This window comes from Saccoglossus kowalevskii, chromosome 6 (assembly GCF_978046115.1).
Source record: "Saccoglossus kowalevskii chromosome 6, keSacKowa6.1, whole genome shotgun sequence".
Taxonomy (NCBI): Eukaryota; Metazoa; Hemichordata; class Enteropneusta; family Harrimaniidae; genus Saccoglossus; species Saccoglossus kowalevskii.
The window spans coordinates 38,267,217-38,290,124 of record NC_140646.1 but is presented as its reverse complement, the minus strand read 5'-3'; the positions used below and the strand labels follow the sequence as shown (position 1 = coordinate 38,290,124).

Sequence of the window (22,908 nt, the reverse complement as noted above, 5' to 3'; positions counted from 1 at the left end):
TTCAACCCAAAAACTTGTTTGTATTCAAAATTAATTATGACAATGCATATTTATATTGAAACAAAATATGTTAACGGGAATTATATTATATAACAAAGGGCAAATTCACCAGAGTTCAACTATGTTTTAATGATACTTTCTGTCCTTTAATTGAAATGTGCATTGCTAACAGCGGAGCTATCTCAGCCGAGAGGCTGCTTGTTTGTTTACCTAATATAATGATTGGAATGTCATCGACAATTTTAACTGCACTGGACTCACTCTATCTTGTAGATTCTTTCAACGGGTCAGGAAATTATGGAATTGGATCATAGTGGATTTAGTACCCAAGGGCCGACTGTGTATGCTGGTAACCTTGGTAACAATGCTTACATATTGCAAGTGTCACCGATGGGAGTACGTTTGTTAGAAGGAGGTAACTGCAACTGTTGATAAATACTTTATTAGTTAGTAACATCTGTCAGCACAAAGACAAGTTTAATAGTATATGATTTGCATAATACGTATGCACAGTGATTAATTGTCTGTCAGAAAAAACACTAAAAATCAACATGTTCTCTTCATTCCATTTTACATGAGATGTGATTGATTACTGATGCATGTTATTTTATTTTGTGGCTCAAAATGGCCATGTTTATATTTTTGTTGCACCTCAGACCATTTCTTGCATGTTGATTTGTTTATTAGCTCCTGCTTGTGTGAAACACGCAAGGGATGTAATAAGTTTGCTTGTCTGTCATTCTGTGTAAGCATAATCAGAAACCTTTGAACAAATCTTCATCAAATTTGGTACATAGGTACCTTATAGTAATGTGCAGACATGATTAGTTTTAGGACCATGTCTGTGCATATTAAGTAGCTACATGTATTATGTAAATTAATTATATCATTTCAGTGTAAGCAAATCTTAAAACTTTAGAACAGATCTAATTTGCGATATATTGGTGCTGAACACCTGTCGGCTGATGATCTCTTATGCCATTGTTCTTTCAGTGAATCAGTTGCAGCACATTCCACTGGATTTAGGTTCTCCTATAGTACTGTGTTCAGTTTCTGACCCATATGCACTTTTAATGAGTGAAAAAGGAGAACTAGTGCTACTCACATTGAAACCTGATGGTTTTGCTGGGGGACATAGGCTGGCAATAAGCAGACCACAAATACCACAGGTATGTAACATATCACAATTCAGTTTATGTGTCATAATGCATGAAAGCAGGACAAATCATCATATACTGAATCGACCAATCACACAGCATGAGAACATCATTATATACTAAACTGGCCAATCACGCATCATGATACATCATCATATACTGAACTGGCCAATCACGCATCATGATACATCATCATATACTGAACTGGCCTATCACGCATCATGATACATCATCATATACTGAACTGACCAATCACGCATCATGATACATCATCATATACTGAACTGGCCAATCACGCATCATGATACATCATCATACACTGAACTGGCCAATCACGCATCATGATACATCATCATATACTGAACTGGCCAATCACGCATCATGATACATCATCATATACTGAACTGGCCAATCACGCATCATGATATATCATTATATACTGAACTGGCCAGTGTGATTGGCCAATTTGGTATATATTAATGTGTCATGCTGCATAATTGGTCAGTTCACTACATGATAATTTGTTATGCTGCATGATTGACTGAGTGGTTATAATTCAAAATTAGAATGGGGATTAAACATGTAGTTTAATTACTGAAATGAAAGTTTCGTATTCCTTATGTCACACTCGGTAATTGATTAAGTTTGGTCATTCTAAATTTAATTTACTGCATTGCATGTAATGTAGCAAGTGTGAGATACATATGGGACATACAAGGCAAGAAAATCATTTTTATCTGGTATCATTATATTTTATTTCTAGATAGCATTATGGATATGTCCAATTCTGATGTTGTTAATACAGTTGCATTGAGGTTGAGACTATATTCTGTTTACAAACTATAGAATAGTAATACTGTAAACTCATTCACTTTGCTTCCCATGTGATTATGCATGGTCTTTATGCATGTACTATAATTCATGGTTCCCCTACCTTTTTATATGCTACTGATGAATGGCCGTTATCTAAAATGTCTATTTTGAAATATTACCTACTATATCAGATATTGTATTTTGCGTGTAGATATCACGAATACTGACTCTGTGCGCTTATAAAGACACCAGTGGCATGTTTACAACAAGCAGCAAAATGGAAAGTACTAGCGATGAAACAGAAGAAAAGAAAATAACCAAACCTTCTGTGGCTGATATTTCTATGACATCTGAAATAAGGTTGGTATCTCTCATGTGGGGTTATGTTGTACCAATGTATGTCTGTATGTACATGTATGTACACGTGTATACTGGTATGCATTCAAACTTTTGATATGCTTGTATCAAATCTGGTTTCAGTAATAACTAATAACTAATGGTGATTATTGGTTTATATGCACTAATAGAGTGAATGTAGTAACTCTTTATTTGTTTTTTGCTTAGACCATTGTTGATTTGAATCACACACATGAGGACTTTATAGAAACCAGTGTTTTTTTGTTCATTTGCCAACAATTCAACACAGTGACACAAATTGGACATATCTAATGTTTTAAAATTAAATGGTGATATCATATGCAATGAATTAGTCATGTGACAAGAAGGAATATTTGTTTGCTTTAGTAATGTTGACGATGAAGATGAAATGTTATATGGTGAATCAGATGCTTCATTATTTAGCCCTACAAAGAAAGAAGAAAAATCAAGGTAAGTAATATCAGTGATCATTTATTGTCCAGTCAATGATATAATGATTACTAAAAGGGAATTGTTCAGTCAGTGATATAGTGACTACTGGGAGGGAATTGTTCAGACAGTGATATAGTGACTACTGAGAGGGAATTGTTCAGTCAGTGATATAGTGACTACTGGGAGGGAATTGTTCAGACAGTGATATAGTGACTACTGAGAGGGAATTGTTAAGTCAGTGATATAATGACTACTGAGAGGGAATTGTTAAGACAGTGATATAGTGACTACTGAGAGGGAATTGTTAAGTCAGTGATATAGTGACTACTGAGAGGGAATTGTCAAGTCAGTGATATAGTGTCTACTGAGAGGGAATTGTTCAGTCAGTGATATAGTGACTACTGAGAGGGAATTGTCAAGTCAGTGATATAGTGACTACTGAGAGGGAATTGTTCAGTCAGTGATATAGTGACTACTGAGAGGAAATTGTTCAGTCAGTGATATAATGACTACTGAGAGGGAATTGTGCAGTCAGTGATATAATGACTACTGAGAGGGAATTGTTAAGTCAGTGATATAGTGACTACTGAGAGGGAATTGTTCAGTCAGTGATATAGTGACTACTGAGAGGGTATTGTTAAGTCAGTGATATAGTGACTACTGAGAGAGAATTGTTCAGTCAGTGATATAGTGACTACTGAGAGGGAATTGTTCAGTCAGTGATATAATGACTACTGAGAGGGAATTGTGCAGTCAGTGATATAATGACTACTGAGAGGGAATTGTTAAGTCAGTGATATAGTGACTACTGCGAGGGAATTGTTCAGTCAGTGATATAGTGACTACTGAGAGGGTATTGTTAAGTCAGTGATATAATGACTACTGAGAGGGAATTGTTAAGTCAATGTTATAGTGACTACTGAGAAGGAATTGTTCAGTCAGTGATATAGTGACTACTGAGAGGGAATTGTTAAGTCAGTGATATAATGACTACTGAGAGGGAATTGTTAAGACAGTGATATAGTGACTACTGAGAGGGAATTGTTAAGTCAGTGATATAGTGACTACTGAGAGGGAATTGTCAAGTCAGTGATATAGTGACTACTGAGAGGGAATTGTTCAGTCAGTGATATAGTGACTACTGAGAGGGAATTGTTCAGTCAGTGATATAGTGACTACTGAGAGAGAATTGTTCAGTCAATGTTATAGTAACTACTGAGAGGGAATTGTTCAGTCAATGTTATAGTGACTACTGAGAGGGAATTATTCAGTCAGTGATATAGTGACTACTGAGAGGGAATTGTTCAGTCAGTGATATAGTGACTACTGAGAGGGAGTTGTTCAGTCAATGTTATAGTGACTACTGAGAGGAAATTGTTCAGTCAGTGATATAGTGACTACTGAGAGGGAATTGTTCAGTCAGTGATATAATGACTACTGAGAGGGAATTGTTCAGTCAGTGATATAATGACTACTGAGAGGGAATTGTTAAGACAGTGATATAGTGACTACTGAGAGGGAATTGTTAAGTCAGTGATATAAAGACTACTGAGAGGGAATTGTTCAGTCAGTGATATAGTGACTACTGAGAGGGAATTGTTCAGTCAGTGATATAGTGACTACTGAGAGGGAATTGTTCAGTCAGTGATATAGTGACTACTGAGAGGGAATTGTTCAGTCAGTGATATAGTGACTACTGAGAGGGAATTGTTAAGACAGTGATATAGTGACTACTGAGAGGGAATTGTTAAGTCAGTGATATAGTGACTACTGAGAGGGAATTGTTCAGTCAATGATATAGTGAGTATTGAGGGGAATTTTTCAGTCAATGAATTTTTCGATCAGTGAATAAGTGGGCATTGTGGGATTATCGTGTCAATGACAATAATTTAGTAATGGATTTATTTCTAGCTTCCTCCAAACAAGAGAAGTATTAAGTGAGACAAAGCCTACTTATTGGTGTGCAATGTCTAGAGAAAATGGAGTTCTTGAGGTATGAGACATTTGCTTACTTTTACCTTGTGTTATTGGTCACAGAAGTATGCAATCACTGGTTCGCCAGGAAGTAATGTTCATGTACTAATAGTCAATAGCACATGCTATGTTTGAATGTATGGCTAATAATTAATCACCACTAAGTAGATAATAATGTTTTAGCACAAATTGGGTAATGACTGGTGAGCTCTTTAGTTATTAAGTGTTTAGCATGCAATAGCTAACAAATGGTTGATGCAATGGCTAAATTGATTGATATAAAGTAGCTAAAAATGGTTAGCACAGACTGACTAATAATTGGTTATCACAGACTTACTAATAATTGGTTACCACATAATGGCTTATAATTAGTTTGCAAACAGCTAATAATTGTTAGCATGGAGTTAATAATTTGTTAGTATGCAGTAGCTAATAATTGGTTAGCACTGACTAATTGGTTAGATAACTGACTGATGAGTGGTACAAAATAGCTGATTAGTTGGCACACTGTTGCTAATTATTAGTTGGTGACAATAGCAAATAATTGGCACATAGCCAATAGTTAGTCAGTACAGAGTATCTAATGGTTAGCACATAATAGTTAATAATTTGGTGGTACAATGTAAGTAGCCAAATATGTAGTTGATTGGTTAGTGCATGGCAGTTAGTAACTGATTAGCATAAAGCAGCTTAATATAGATTAGCAAACAAGAATTTGATAAAATATAGTGAAAATTCATTAATTAAAATGCAAACATAAAGAGTGATAATAGGAATATAGTTTTTAAATATTAAAACTTGTATATATCATTTCACAGATCTATAGCTTGCCTGATTTCAAGCTGGCGTTTTTGGTAAAGAATTTCCCTATGGGGTTTAAGGTAATGGTTGATAGTTATCAAATGACTGCATCAGCACCAGGAGGGTGAGTACATCACTCAATTATGACTTTATCACTTCTAAATTTGAATGTAATTAGAGAGGGGAGATTTATTCTTAGCTTTGAAATTGTTTATTCTCAATCAATATTATTACATCAAAATTGCATTGACCATTGCTGCCAAGAATTACAGAGGTTCATTTGAGGAGATGACATGTATTGGGTTTACAAATATTACCTATACAGATATTGCTATATTGAATATTAAGTCAGTAGTAGCCCAGTAATATTTGCTACATTGTATGTGTTTATAAGGCTTCACATGTAATATGGAACTGTTTTTGAATTCAGGCAAAATATGCATTAACAAAATATTTATTGTGCATTGGTATTTTTATACATTGTTAATATTCATGTTTTATTGTCTTATAGATCCAGTAAATCTGATCAGCAGCACGATATGATGCCTATTGTCAAAGAACTCCTATTAATTGGCTTAGGACATAAAAACAAAAAAACACACCTCTTGGTATGATTGGAAACTAATATTTTATTCTGTATACATGTTTTGTTGTTATTCAATCAGTGTGTATATTGTTTTTTTTATAAAATGTGCTGCAACTGGTTACAAAATCAAGAACATTCAATATCATACATTATGTTTGGTCAACTAACAACCAGAAAACTTGGCCTTTTCACCACCACATTTTCTCACCCAAATTATTCTGCACTTTTTTCTTACGTTCTTCATTATTTCTGGAAATGAACTCTAATTTTGAAGCCAACTGACAAAATTGTAGTCAATTTGCAGTTTTTACTCAAAAAAATTTGTCTATTTTTGACCAAATCTTCTGAAAGAAAGTGCAGACTATAAACAGGACTATTTGTGAATTTGTGATGAAAACAGGGAATCGGTGGTGAACAGGTGTGTATTATCTAACTATGTTTCATTTCAGGCTCGTGTTGATGAAGATCTATACATATATGAGGCATTCACACATGACCAGTCTTCTTTGGATAACCATTTAAGACTACGATTTAGAAAGGTGAGCTTATGTATGTGTTTTGATTTACCATACATCACATCACTGATAGTACATGTTTTGATTTACCATACATCACATCACTGATTGTACATGTTTTGATTTGCCATACATCACATCACTGATAGTACATGTTTTGATTTACCATACATCACATCACTGATAGTACATGTTTTGATTTACCATACATCACATCACTGATTGTACATGTTTTGATTTACCATACATCACATCACTGATAGTACATGTTTTGATTTGCCATACATCACATCACTGATAGTACATGTTTTGATTTACCATACATCACATCACTGATTGTACATGTTTTGATTTACCATACATCACATCACATCACTGATAGTACATGTTTTGATTTACCATACATCACATCACTGATAGTACATGTTTTGATTTACCATACATCACATCACTGATAGTACATGTTTTGATTTACCATACATCACATCACTGATAGTACATGTATCTCATAGTGTTCTTTAGCATTAGTATTTGCTGAACCTTTGGGTATCTATGTTTTGTTCCAATTCTAGATACAACATAATATCTTGATGAGAGAGAAAAAGAGTGGTAAAGCAGGAAAGAAGCCAACAAAGCCAGCTGGTGCTGACACACCAGAGGTTGCAGGAAATAAAACCATGTGTTTCAGATACTTTGAAGATGTTTCTGGATATTCAGGGGTAGGATACTCTAGCTTCATCATTGTGTTTCATGTTCATATAAATTTCTTTAGAATGTAGTGATCATTTTTGTCCATACCTAATAAACTTTTAATCAAACCTGAACCTTTCAGTGACTGTATTTCCATGCTCATATTTCACTCACATAGACACAGAACTAAACATTCACTTTCACAGTCGAATATTACCAAAGACTACCGTAATCTGTTTAGAAACAATCAATTAGTCTGGAAACATACATGGTACAAACAGTTCTTTCCTATGTTCAAATGTGCACATTAGTTTTGCTCTCAAAAAGTGTGATTTCATATGTGCATAGAAGCATTTTTGACTCCCGTGTGCGAAGCACAAAAGGGAGTCTTTGCAGTTACCTTGTCTGTATGTCTGTATGTATGTCTGTATGTATGTATGTATGTATGTATGTATGTATGTACATGTATGTATGTATGTATGTATGTCTGTCTGTCTGTCTGTATGTATGTATGTATGTCACTTTTTTTGTTCCACTGTTATCTCAAGAACCACTAATCAAATTTTGGTGAAACTTGGTACATAGATGCTCTGGGATAATGCGCAGAGTTGATTAGGTTTTGGTAAAAATCTATGAATAATAATTACCTAATTTGCATGATAATTAGCTGATTTTTAGCTGTTCCAAGACTGTTCCACTGATATCTGAAGAACCACTCATTGGATTTTGATGAAACTTGGCACATGGATGCTCTGAACTAATGCGCAGATTTGATTAGTTTTGGGTAAAAATCTGTTAATACTATTAATTACCTAATTTACATAATGATTAATCAATTTTCGGCTTTTCCACTGATATCTCAAGTACTAATCATAACATTTCAATAAAACTTGGTACATAGATGTCATATGACACTACACAGACCTGATAGTTTTTAGGGTAATATCAGTACATATTAATTACCTAATTTGCATAATTAATTAATTTTCAGCTTTTGATATTTCGAGTAGTAATGATCATGTTTCAATGAAACTTGGTACATAGTTACTTGAGGACTGTGCAGAGACCTAATTAGTTTTTGGGTAAATATTTGTGCATATTAATCACCTTATTAGCATAATTAGTTAATTTTCAGCTTTTCACCTGATATCTCAAGTACTAATCATCACATTTCAATGAGACTTGCGACATAGATATTCTAGGACTATGCAGAGACCTGATTAATTTTGGGATAAATAATTGTGCATATTAATTACCTAATTTGCATAATTAGTTAATTTTTTGCTGTTCTATGGCTGTTGCACTGATATCTAAAAACCACTCATTGGATTTCAATGAAACTTTTAAAGAGTACCCATCACATTTCAATGAACCTAGGACTGTACACCATATTAGTTTTTGGTAAATATTTATGCTTCTTAATCACCTAATTAACATAATTAATTAATACTGATATCTCAAGTATTGATCATCACATTTGAATAAAATTTGGTACATAAATGCTCTAGGACAATAGACAGCCTGATTAATTTTGGGTTAAAATCTGTTCATATTAATTCTCTAATTAGCATAATAATTAATATTTTTTTGGTTCTAATCACATTTCAATGAAACTTGGTACATTGTGCAGACCTTATTAGTTTTACACTTAAATCTGTTCATATTAGTTACCTTATTTGCATAATTAGTTTTCTGCGTTCCATCAACATCTCAAGTTCAAGTAATTTTGAATTAATTTTTAATGTGTCTCCAATACTCTCAGCACACGGGAGTTCTTTCTAAGCTTTCTTTGATCATATATGCCTGGACCAAGTCTTGTTACATGTAATATACACAACAGCCACACAAATTTCACTCCATACAGTACATGTACTTTACATTCCATACAATGTACAGCAATGCGTTTTTACAATACAACAAAGTTGCTTTGTATGGCAAACAAAACATTGCAATATTAATGAAAACTATATTGTATTCAATAATTCTGACTTGTGAGATAAATTACTGTGTCAACTAAGATCCCACACTTATGAAAGTAATACTTGGTGTCCTGAATTGAACATTAAGGCCTCAGTATAGACACTGACAAACTCATTACTGTTCACTTGCTGCAATTTTAGCAGCTCTTGTTGGCCTATGTTGCACAATGTTATTGCCAAGGGGCTGCAGATCTATGCAAGGGGTAAATGCATAATTTGACACCTTCAAATCCTGGGGCACTAAGTAATAACACCGACTAATCAATGTTGATGAACCAAGTACCCCTGTAAAGGTTAGCACAAATTATTGCATGTAAAATGTGACTTCACTAATAAAATGAAAACCTTCTCACAAAATTAAAATTTCAAACATGAAATAAAAATGTTGTAAATAAAATGAGAAATGATGCATATGAAATAATTTATTTAACACAAATCAGGAATATTCATTTACAAATGTGTACTTACTAATACTGCAACATTGGTTTGCCATAGTTTTCTGTCACCAAAGTTTGTGATTTTCAGGATTCAAATCATGCACTCTTTTTTTACTCCTATTGGACGTTGTATGTTGATGAGTACATTGAATTATGATTTGTCACAAACACAGCACACAGTTATTTGTTTAATTGGACATTGAAATGCTCTAATACACATGTGCACTGCTTTTTTTGGTTCATACATGACAATCATTCCACTTGCATAGCAGTGTTTTTCATTTTTCAATGAATTAATTCTATACTGTGTACTGTAATGCAACATCTTTAAGTTTACAATAAATCATCAAATTTTGTCCTCAACATATATACAACATTATATATTGCATCTTTAATATATCATTCAATTTGGTTGTCACTGTATTACTGTTAACTGATATACTCTATTCTTTTCAATGTAGGTATTTGTATGTGGGCCCTATCCTCATTGGTTGTTTATGACATCACGTGGTGCTCTCAGATCTCATCCAATGCACATAGATGGATCTGTCACATGTTTTGCACCATTTCATAATATCAACTGTCCAAAGGGTTTCTTGTATTTCAACAAGCATGTAAGTATCCTGACTACATTTACCTTTTGTCACTTACTCTATATCATCTGTAATGGAAAAATGTATATTCCAATAATCCAGCATAACAACTGACACTAATAGACTTCACATCACTGACAATGACAATGATAATGTTTGGTCGAAGATTCTATTTCTTCATCTTCACTTTTTCATTATTGCAAGCTAAGGCCATTAGAATACTAAAACAGAAAAAAAAGAAATTGGAGTCACCTGACAATTTATCAAGAAACAATAATTGTGCACTGGTTTCTATGGTTACTGAATGAACCATTTATCTATTATTATTGGTATGAATTCTAATATTGTTAAAACATTTGAAAAAAGGACATTTAATTTTAATATGTTTCCAGTGCGATAATAGTTTTGCATTATATACAGTGGGAATTTCTCTCCCATAATACATTGCAAATATGCACAGGGATATATTCAGAAGTCCATAATTTTACGTGAACTTTCTTAAATCAAAAAATCCATGGAGCCAAAAAGTTGTCAGTAACTTACATTCATTCTGTGGCAACACATGGCAATATCATTCTTAATTATAACTTATAATTCGTTCTCCGTCCGTCCGTGTGTCTGTGCGTCCATGCGTCCGTCCAGAGTCATATCTCCCTTGGACCGATTCCGTTCATTCTTTGCATGTGCCTAGTACTTTATGTGGGACATATGCACATGCAGTGGTTTAGCGATTCGATTCAAAGTGGCCGACTGGCAGCCATCTTGTTTTTTGAAAATGTTGTATTTTGGACATGCTTTGTCAGTTTTCATTCAAACTTGGTACATAGATTATACATCTTAGGATACATGTCCATGATGATTTATTTCACAATTGGATCAAAGATGGCCGACTGGCAGCCATCTTGTTTTTTGAAAATGTCGTATTTTGGACATGCTTTGTCAGTTTTCATTCAAATTTAGTACATAGATCATACATGTTAGGATATATGTCCCCGACCGTCTGTGAGTTCCTGAGTCTGTCTGTCCGACCGTCCGTGTGTCCGTACGTCAGTCTATCCAACGTCATATTTCAGAATCCTGTGGGCCGATTCTGTTCATTCTTTGCATGTGCTTAGTACCTTATGTGGGACATATACACATGCAGTGGTTTAGCGATTCGATTCAAAATGGCCGACTGGCAGCCATCTTGTTTTTTGAAAATGTTGTATTTTGGACATGCTTTGTCAGTTGTCATTCAAATTTGGTACATAGATTATACATGTTAGGATACATGTCCATGACTATGTATTTCACAATTGGATCAAAGATGGCCGACTGGCAGGCATCTTGTTTTTGTTTTTTTATGCGATATCTTGGACGTGCTCTGTCAGTTTTCATTCAAATTTGGCACATACATGTACTTTATACATGTTAGGATGCATGTCCATGACAATTTGTTTCAAAATCTGGTCAAGGATGGCCGATTGACACCATCTGACTTTTTGGCCTTACTACTATATTTCCACAATTTATGTACCATTTTCATTCGTATTTGGCACATACATCATACATATCAGTGTGTTTCATAATCAAAGATGGCTGAATAACGGCTGTTTTTATTTTGGCCATATTACTATGACACGAAACACGTGTTTTGATGTAAATAAACAATCTGTTGTATACGCCACTTGGAACTCAAGTTTCAAGGACACACTCACGACAACCCCTCCGCTTTAATATGACGAGCACAAAGATAACTTAACGGGGACTGTGTCATTTTCAATGACTTGTTCTTTATAACAGGGAGAGTTACGAATCTGTGTTCTACCAACCCATCTGTCCTATGATGCCCTTTGGCCTGTGAGGAAAGTCCCTCTTCGTTGCACTCCACATTTTATATCGTATCACATTGAAAGTAAAACGTATGCCGTTGTGACCTCAGTGTCGGAGCCATGCCTCAGAATCTGTAAAATGACTGGTGATGATAAAGAATTTGAGGATGTTGAGAGAGGTGAGTAGACTGTTACTTTCTCTGCAACTTGTGAAGTGGAAGTCTCCATATTGTCAAAATACTAAAAACAGCTTTAATTTTGAGAGATACAAATTTTGTGAGTAAGTGAAAGTTGTAAAATTTTGTTTTCAGTTAAAATCACAATTCTGACTATCTAATGGACCTCTAGGGTACATCTTGAATCACTGTACATGCAACACCCCCTACGAGAGATGTAGTAAACCTTTGTATTTCACTGTTACGAGATCAAAAACCTGTCCATTTTTCAGCAATTTACAACTATGAGTATCATAGTACTGATTGAATTTAATATTCAACCATTGAACTTTAACCAAAGTTCCCCAAAGCTGCATCTGACAATGAAGGACTATTGGAAATGGTTTTGACCTCTTCAATTAAACTTAGGTTACATTTCCCCTTTTTGAAACACACCTAGTGCTTCTTAACCAATCAGAATGCTTCCTTGAACATTGCAAGACTTTCTATAAACTGATTCTATGGGTACACAGTGATACCGATTGGTACATATATACTCTAAGACAATGTGATGATCAAATTAGTTTTGGGTTTATTTATTTACATGCATGATATTACCTAATTTGCATAATAATGTACTTTTCAGCTTTCCACTGATTTAGTTAGGATTAATCATCACATTAAAATGAATGCACTCTGAAACAATACACAGGCCTAAATCTATGCATAATAATTATCTATCTATAATAATCTATGCTTTATTTGTATAATAATTCATTTTATAATTCATAATAATTCATTTTGTTATTTTATTGTTGAAAAATATGCATATTGATCTATATTATTAGCCCATTTAAATTGAATTCATCACATAGGTGCTCTGGAATTAATTAGACTAAAAACCATGGATGAAAAATCAAATATATTTTCTGTATGTATTATAAACTTCAACATTGTTTTCATGTTGTGCATCTCAAATAGCAGACAAATATTAGTTGCCAAGCTTCTTGTTTGAAAGGCTAATCTTAAATTTTGAATTAATTTTAATGTGTCTCTAATACTCTCAGCACACTGGAGTTCTTTCTAAGCTTTCTTTGATTGAAATTTATTGTTAAGTGTAATGCATTATCGATTGTTCTTTTTTCAGATGACAGATTCATTTTCCCCACTATAGAGAAATTCAGTTTGCAGTTATTTTCACCTCTAAGTTGGGAAGCCATTCCTAATACCAAGTAAGTGAGAATCTGTTTTTAGTTTCTATTTTGCTCACAGATGAATACTGCAAATAATGAATTGTCCACATGTATGCCCTAATTGTTAAATCATGGTAATTCTTATCAATAGTAATAAATCAGTTTTCAATATTCAATGTTCTCATTTTGTTTTGTAGGATTGATACAGAAGATTGGGAACACATAACTGGTTTAAAGACTGTCTTCTTGAAATCTGAAGGTACTGTGAGTGGTCTGAAGGGATTCATCGCAGTCAGTACGACTATTGTGTATGGGGAAGAGGTGACATGTCGAGGAAGGGTACGTATATATTTAGGGTAGGGGAAAAGTTGATAGGGTGGTCTCTAAGTAGGTGTGCGTCTGAGAATTTAAACCTGAGAGTTGTCCACATCACACCACACACACATCACATTACATCACGCATGACCCCACCCAACCACACCCGACCCCTCCCCACCCCACTGCACCCCACCACACTGCACCCCACCACACATTACCCCACCCAAACCCCACCACACCACACCCCTTACCACACAACACCTCACCCCAGCCACCCAACCACACAACCCCCCCCCCCCCCACTCAACCCTACCTACAAAGAAGGGTCTAAAATTATGAGGGTGGGAACCAGACTGTTTCAGCACACTGTATCAGTACATTATGTTATACAATTATATTTATTTTTGTCTGTAAACTTTCAGATTCTTATATTTGATGTGATTGAAGTTGTACCAGAGCCAGGTCAGCCACTGACAAAAAACAAACTAAAGGTAAATTTACAAATACAATAAAGGAATTTTCTGATATTTTGTGACAATACTGTACTGTGTACACAGGATCAGTAAACATGATTGCTTCTCAAATCACATATTGATGTAAAAAATGTTGTTTGTTTAGTTGTTATATGATAAAGAGCAGAAAGGACCAGTCACAACACTGTGTGATATAGAAGGTTTATTGGCTGCTGCCATTGGACAAAAGGTAAGATACCAATTCATATTCACATGGTCATTTTATTGTATGATCAGATAGATACTCTTTTATGAATCTTCTGTGTTGCATGTCATGATACTACACTGAGTAACATACAACTAATGGCAATTTGTCAATAAGTCTCATGACAATTTTGTTTTTTAATTGTGTGCATATACAAAGTAATACGTGCTTCAATAATGCAAATATTTCTTAAATAATTGGATGCTTGTATTTTCACTCCAGATTTTCCTGTGGGCTTTTCGTAACAATGACTTGATTGGTGTAGCATTTATCGACACACAGATTCATATCCATACGTTGTGTACCATAAAGAATTTCATCCTTGCGGCTGATATCAGAAAGAGTGTTTCTCTTCTGAGATTTTCTGATGAGGATAGGTCACTTTCACTCGTCAGTAAAGTAAGTTCGTATCACTTTATCACTGAATGGTGAAGTGAATGGTGTGTACTAGTATTGCAAACTACTTTCTGATTGGCTGTGATGGAGTTCATTAAATTCAGGAAATAAGACCAATGCTCAAGCCAGTATTAGTGTCATAGGTCATTAATTCCAGAAAAAACAAACACTTTCATTGATTGGCTTACTGGCATTATAGAATCAGTACATGTAGGTCATCAATTCCAGGAAATAAACCACTTGTTCTCTGATTGGCTAGACTAGTTTAGAGTTTATAAGCATTAAATCTTGATTGGTCAGATAACCATTGATTGAATACCAGTCTTTGTATTATTGTTTTTACCAGGATGTGAAGCCATTGGAAGTGTATGGTTGTGAATTTATCATTGATGATAATCAGCTTGGTTTCTTAGGTATGTTTAAAACATATTTATTGTTTATTTATTCCTTATAATGTTTGAGAAAAACGAGCTAACACTACATGTGATAAAAGTCTACTTGGTGCTAGATGCAATATGTTACATTCACATTGCATCACACATAATAGTAACAAAATATGTGAGTTCACATTGCATCACACATAATAGTAACAAAATATGTGAGTTCACATTGCATCACACATAATAGTAACAAAATATGTGAGTTCACATTGCATCACACATAATAGTAACAAAATATGTGAGTTCACATTGCATCACACATAATAGTAACAAAATATGTGAGTTCACATTGCATCACACATAATAGTAACAAAATACGTGAGTTCACATTGCATCACACATAATAGTAACAAAATATGTGAGTTTACATTGCATCACACATAATAGTAACAAAATACGTGAGTTCACATTGCATCACCCATAATAGTAACAAAATACGTGAGTTCACATTGCATCACACATAATAGTAACAAAATATGTGAGTTCACATTGCATCGCACATAATAGTAACAAAATATGTGAGTTCACATTGCATCACACATAATAGTAACAAAATATGTGAGTTCACATTGCATCACACATAATAGTAACAAAATATGTGAGTTCACATTGCATCACACATAATAGTAACAAAATATGTGAGTTCACATTGCATCACACATAATAGTTACAAAATATGTGAGTTCACATTGCATCACACATAATAGTTACAAAATATGTGAGTTCACATTGCATCACACATAATAGTAACAAAATATGTGAGTTCACATTGCATCACACATAATAGTAACAAAATATGTGAGTTCACATTGCATCACACATAATAGTAACAAAATATGTGAGTTCACATTGCATCACACATAATAGTAACAAAATATGTGAGTTCACATTGCATCACACATAATAGTAACAAAATATGTGAGTTCACATTGCATCACACATAATAGTAACAAAATATGTGAGTTCACATTGCATCACACATAATAGTAACAAAATATGTGAGTTCACATTGCATCACACATAATAGTAACAAAATATGTGAGTTCACATTGCATCACACATAATAGTAACAAAATATGTGAGTTCACATTGCATCACACATAATAGTAACAAAATATGTGAGTTCACTTGTTAGCTGACATTCATTTTTTTCACTAAATGCGATGTCTTTATTTCCAGTTTCAGATGTAGACAAGAATCTGATCATACTTCATTATCAACCAGAAGGTGAGAAAATAAGTAATAATTCAACATATCTATAAACACAGATATAATGACATTTGGATTCGCCTATTGCTCTGTTTGCCTTAATTTTTTTTTTAATATTTGACATAGCCCGCGAAAGTTTTGGTGGACAGAGACTATTACGGAGAGCTGACTTCAACGCTGGAAGCCATGTTTGTTCATTCTTTAGGATGCGATCTAAACTGTCAGACCCAGCCACAGAAAAGTTACTGACAGGACCGATGGAAAGAAGGCACGTTACAATGTTTGGTAAGATTCTTTGATTTGATCACAATACACATTCCTCAAAATAATTTAATAAACCATTTTCACTGCTCAATGTGAGATCTCATGTAAAGCGTGAAATCAATTTCAGAAAAAATGGATTCAAATACATTCCTGCTAAAATAGCAAATTCAGGCAGAAATGCTGAATAAAATCAGTCGCAAACTTGCAAACACCTAGGCCAATTGCTTCAATACTAGATTGATTGATTGCTATCAGATTTGTTCATTTAGTGACAATATCTTCAATTCTTTGTTTTTAGTGAAAATTTAATATGACATGATTTTTAGCTCCGCTGTCGACTTCGTCAGGCAGAGCTTATTATATGAGTGATTGTCCGTCATTGTCCGTGTCAACTTTTTACTTTTTCAACTTCTTCTTGAAAACTACAAGACTGAATGCGTTGATACTTGGTGTATATGTACCTTTGGTAGACCATTTTAGATTTGTTCTTTTGTGATGATATCTTTAATTCTCTAATTTTGGTGAATATTTTGTCATTTAGGGTGAAAAAGTGATATTTTCTACTTCCTATTGAAAAAATTCTATACATATAGGTATCTCGGGTAGACCTCTCTCAGATTTGTTTATTTATGATGATATCTTCTATTCTAATTTTTGGTAAAAAGTGATATTTTCGACTTCTTGTAGAAAGTCTGATTGCTTTGATATTACCGATGTGTGTGTGTGTGTGTATATATATATATATATATATATATATATATATATATATAGGTAATACAGTTGGACCTATCTCTAATTTTGATGAATATTTTTTGTCATTTTTGGTAAAAAGTAATATTTCTGTCAAGTCTAATTGCTTTGATATCGTATCATGATGATTTCTTTCTTTAATTGAAATGTGCATTGCTAACAGCGAAGCTATCTCAGCCGAGAGGCTGCTTGTTTTTTTCATTTTTATACCTCAAGTTTTCTGTAATAATCTACAGGATCTACATTTATCTTTAAAGCGAACCTAAATGCGGCCTTAATATATAGTTGTGTATATTCTAAACTGTATTCGAAATAATATTGCAGTGGTTTAATTTTGTTTTAATTATAACTGTAGCTTGAATAGGCATTTGAAGTGCTTGCAATTAAACACTATGGAGGCCATTCATGGAGGGGAATAAACAACGAACGAACATATTTAACATCCGGGTACTTTTCAAAGCTATGACGTTTTAGTATCTGATCGCATTCGTATACGCCATTGTACATAGCCGTTCATGCTGCCAAGCATTGTGTACTACTAGTATAAACTCAACTTTTATATGCACAATGTGCTTTTTAAAACTTGGGTTAGAGCCTTATGCGTTTGAACCACAGTATTCTGAGAGTGGAAGCCCAATTGCGTTAAAGTACCGTACTTCTCCGATCGTAAGCCCCTCCCGAGTATGAAGCCCATTCCTATATTTTTACTAGGTATTTATGAGTTGAGAGCATTCACGATTATAAGCCCATAAGTGTTTTTACTGGGCGTCGACAATATTCTTTAAACTATGCATGTAAAAGGTGTGTTTCATTTCATAATAATCGTGATTGCCATGTTAGTTTGGTTCGTGTTTTTTTATGAGAAAACTCGCATCAATTTCAGAGTACATGGCGAACGTACACAACGTGGTTCGCATCCTTTCTATTCTGTAATTTACTCAGGATGAACCCCGATGTTGCAATACTGGAGTAATCCATATTTCTTTGAGTAGTACCGGTAGCTTTCGAAAAGCCAAAAATGTGATCGTTAAGTCGTGTACCTGGTTATTGGGCATGGTTTACTTTGAGACTATCATGAAAGGCCTAGGGTTTGAACGATGCGACATGATGTTGGAGACCGTGAAATTCATCCTCCACACTAAGTTTACCCACGGTTACTATTAACCGTCGTTTATATTTCGGAAATTGTGAATCGCCAGTTTTTAGGGAAAAAATCATCATTTTTTTGTTGCAATCAGTGCTACAGATTGCATTTTAACATTGCGGTAAATCACTTCCGCATTGCGTTAAAAAATCATCATCAATAATCGGAAAATTTCATCATTACCACACATCATTTTGATTGGTTAATGAAAGACATGACCTGTTATGTCAAAGGAAGTTGTTCCAGGTCAAATCGTGCTGAAAAACCTCATAGTGGAAAATTGCTTTGCGTCGAGTTTGCGTACGATCGAAAACATACCAAAACGACTCAAGATAATGATAAATGCCTTCGTCCACTGTTTCCTCACAGATCCTACCCATTATTTCACCGTAAATTCTGTATTGTAATAAAATGTGTGTGTTTTTTTATGAGCATGTTTGTTTCTTCATTGTAAGTGTCGTGGAAATCAATGACGCATTTTTTTTTTCAAAAATAATATTATTTTCCCGAGCCCGGCGTGGTGAACGAATAATTGTTTTGGATAATTTTTCGTTGTTAGCAAGATGGTTACAGTGTTTAACCCCAAGACAAAATGATCTTTTCTGAGCTGGTCCTCGAGTATAAGCTCATCCTTACTTTTCCCTTACGTGTTCATGCCTCCGGGCTTATGATCATACTGTGAAGATTCAGTGTGAGTGATGAGAGTATATCGTCGACGATGCCCCTTGTTCGGATAATAGTTTTATTTCAAATTACACGGGAGGTATGTGAACAATCTGCTTGGTGTTTCTGTGACATTTGTCCCATGATTTGCCAGTGCAGCCCCGTGAATACATAGACGAAAATGTTTCCATCACCACCCTACGAACTCAAGATTGCATACTCCAGCATCCATACTTTGAATAATTTGCACGCCGCACAGTGCAATACTGGAAACAACATTTATTAGACAGTTAGACAAAAAACAAAACAAAATGCCTGTCTCGATCAATTGCACATCCATAATGTTTGTATGTTGATACGCTTGTAAATAACATTAACGTAAAAGTCGAAACAACATAGACTAGAAATCAATTCACCAGTCCAGCCAACTATGGCTCCCTAAGTTGCTTATATTTAATCAGATACTATTTCGTCATCATGCTTTGTTACCTTACCTGTTTATACCTCATGAGGGCGTTTTTTTATGGCAAGATGGCGCAAACGGAAGTCCTTCACAGGTTTATGGTTTCTCATATTTAAATCATCATAACTCTGAAGATAATCATTTTTTTTTTCATTTTTTTTTTCAAATTTATAATCACTATACATAACTTGATGAATACAAAAACACCAAAATAGGCTCTATTTAGTTCCCCTTTAAATAGAGATGTACTCATGCTACATATACATAAATACAGTTGTATTTCTACTAGTTGAAAGTTTTCTTTATGTATAAAAACCTTTTCAAAAGACAAGCTTCCAGTCAGTCTGATTATTGCCCTTTGTCAGTACTAAATATGATAGAGGGTGCTCGTTTGATGCTCTAAAGCAAATAAAACAGTGGCAGACACATTATTAATGTTTGTTGTTAACCATGTTTTCTTGTAGCAACATTGGATGGCAGTATTGGGTATTTGATTCCAATGACTGAAAAGACATATCGACGTTTATTGATGTTACAGAATGCTTTGACAACACAAACCCTGCATACTGCTGGACTCAATCCTAAAGGCTTTAGGTAAATAATAAAACCTTGTAATCTTGGAAATATTACCATGACCAGAATTTTTATGCAGAAAAATGTCTAACTTGTTGCGGTATTGAAGAAAATTGAAACGGCATTATGTCAAGTATAGCAATAGAGCTAGGGTCAAGTTCTGAGAACTTTATGAAGGCCCAGTAATTCTTTGTATGATCAGAAATTTGAGATAACATATGTTTCTTACAGAATGGTAAAGCATCAAACTAAGTCCTTAGAGAATACACATAAGAACATCTTAGATGGAGACTTACTGTGGAAATATACATTCCTTAGTGTAAATGAAAGAACAGAATTAGCAAAAAAGATCGGCACAAGTGTAGAACAGGTGAGTTATTGCTGTGTCAAAAACAGTGAATGTTTCTCAAGCACCACAGTTATCACACAGCATACATTTTAATTTCATTTCAATAAATAATGTATATGTGTTGTATATGTTGCATGGGACCCACATTGAGTATGACATGGCACAACTACTGTGGTACTTTATTATACTGTTTATCTAATAATGCAGGTTCAAGGCCAATGCAATAATCGTCTACTTGATATTGTAAAACAGTGTTATCATGTTATCCAAATGTAGGACAACAGTGTATCTGTTATACATTCACCGTTCCTTATTAGTCCCCGTTCGGACGAAGTCCGAAAACGGGGACTTATAATTCGGTCTCCGTCCGTCCGTGCGTCCGTCCGGAGTCATATCTCAGAATCCCTTGGACCGATTCCGTTCATTCTTTGCATGTGTCTAGTACTTTATGTGGGACATATGCACATGCAGTGGTTTAGCGATTCGATTCAAAATGGCCGACTGGCAGCCATCTTGTTTTTTGAAAATGTCGTATTTTGGACATGCTTTGTCAGTTTTCATTCAAATTTAGTACATAGATCATGTTAGGATACGTGTCCCAGACCGTTTGTGAGTTCCTGAGTCTGTCCGTCCGACTGTCTGTGCGTAGGTCTATCCAACGTCATATTTCAGAATCCTGTGGACCGATTCCGTTCATTCTTCGCATGTGCCTAGTACCTTATGTGGGACATATGCACATGCAGTGGTTTAGCGATTCAATTCAAAATGGCCGACTTGCAGCCATCTTGTTATTTGAAAATGTTGTATTTTGGACATGCTTAGTCAGTTGTCATTCAAACTTGGTACATAGATTATACATGTTAGGATACACGTCTATGACGATTTATATCGCAATTGGATCAAAGATGGTCGACTGGCAGGCATCTTGTTTTTGTTTTTTTTATGCGGTATCTTGGACGTGCTCGATCAGTTTTCATTCAAATTTGGCACATACATGTACTTTATACATGCTAGGATGCATGTCCATGACAATTTGTTTCAAAATCTGGTCAAGAATGGCCGATTGACAGCCATCTCACTTTTTGGCCTTACTACTACATGTATATATCCACAATTTATGTACCATTTTCATTCGTATTTGGCACATACATCATACATATCAGTGTGTTTCATAATCAGATCAAAGATGGCTGAATAACGGCTGTTTTTATTTTGGCCATATTACTATGACACGAAACACGTGTTTTGATGTAAATAAACAATCTGTTGTATATGCCACTTGGAACTCAAGTTTCAAGGACACGCTCGTGACAACCCCTCCGCTTTAATATGACGAGCACAAAGAGAACTTATTGGGGACTGTGTCATTTTCAATGACTTGTTAATAATGCCATTGTTATACTACTATAAGGGAGATGCGACCATGTACTGTCTGAGTGCATATTTTGCAGTATCCTCGTAATAACCTTATTATTTTACATACATCTATTCCTCCCAGAAATATATCATAGGAATTTTGAAATCCAAAACGTTTAGAACACATTTAATGAACTTCTTTGTGTTTGGGGTTTGGTCAAACCCTGGGGTCAGCCATGTTTGTTTTTTATTATTAGAGGGCACTTATGCACGTAATCGATCCATAATTGGAATTTACGTTTCCTAATATGGTAGAATGAAAATACCCAGTGCAATACAGCAAAATTACGGTACTCTGTAATACACCGGTATTGCGGTACAGTGACAGATGTATAATATTTGGTTTGAATTATTGTTTTCACATTTATGATGTTAGATGGAAGTGTCAGGCATGCAAAATACACCAACTGTAGCTTTATAATGTCTGTTCTGTTCTGTCCTATCAGTGACTTGTAGGCATGTTCAAAGTAGATTTATGATGTACATGGTCACAACCTTGTGCACATTCACACCATGTGACTCAGTATACATTTTTCAGGATTCTGCAGTATTTTAAATGAAACCTTTACCTGCAAAGTATAAATCAGTGTGAAATAATTAGAGAATAATGTAGAGCAATTATAACATTGTCTAATTGAAATATTGGATCCTTGTAGTAAACTAATGAATCATAGTAATTATTTTACAGTTCC

General features: G+C 34.5%; 1 protein-coding gene across 1 annotated transcript in view; it reads left to right on the top strand.

The window, feature by feature from the left end:
• LOC100374833 (cleavage and polyadenylation specificity factor subunit 1-like) overlaps positions 1–22,908 on the top strand; it is a 42,658-nt gene that overhangs the window by 17,305 nt on the left and 2,445 nt on the right. Inside the window, exons 20-40 of the mRNA XM_085500510.1 lie at positions 274–415; positions 994–1,169; positions 2,182–2,330; positions 2,715–2,798; positions 4,692–4,773; positions 5,573–5,679; positions 6,067–6,163; positions 6,591–6,680; positions 7,229–7,375; positions 10,224–10,376; positions 12,138–12,345; positions 13,469–13,553; positions 13,712–13,853; positions 14,255–14,323; positions 14,451–14,534; positions 14,772–14,948; positions 15,292–15,358; positions 16,565–16,612; positions 16,721–16,879; positions 20,343–20,472; positions 20,683–20,821. Of these exons, the coding sequence (XP_085356636.1) occupies positions 274–415; positions 994–1,169; positions 2,182–2,330; positions 2,715–2,798; positions 4,692–4,773; positions 5,573–5,679; positions 6,067–6,163; positions 6,591–6,680; positions 7,229–7,375; positions 10,224–10,376; positions 12,138–12,345; positions 13,469–13,553; positions 13,712–13,853; positions 14,255–14,323; positions 14,451–14,534; positions 14,772–14,948; positions 15,292–15,358; positions 16,565–16,612; positions 16,721–16,879; positions 20,343–20,472; positions 20,683–20,821 (2,535 nt within the window). The remainder of the gene's footprint in view (positions 1–273; positions 416–993; positions 1,170–2,181; positions 2,331–2,714; positions 2,799–4,691; positions 4,774–5,572; positions 5,680–6,066; positions 6,164–6,590; positions 6,681–7,228; positions 7,376–10,223; positions 10,377–12,137; positions 12,346–13,468; positions 13,554–13,711; positions 13,854–14,254; positions 14,324–14,450; positions 14,535–14,771; positions 14,949–15,291; positions 15,359–16,564; positions 16,613–16,720; positions 16,880–20,342; positions 20,473–20,682; positions 20,822–22,908) is intronic.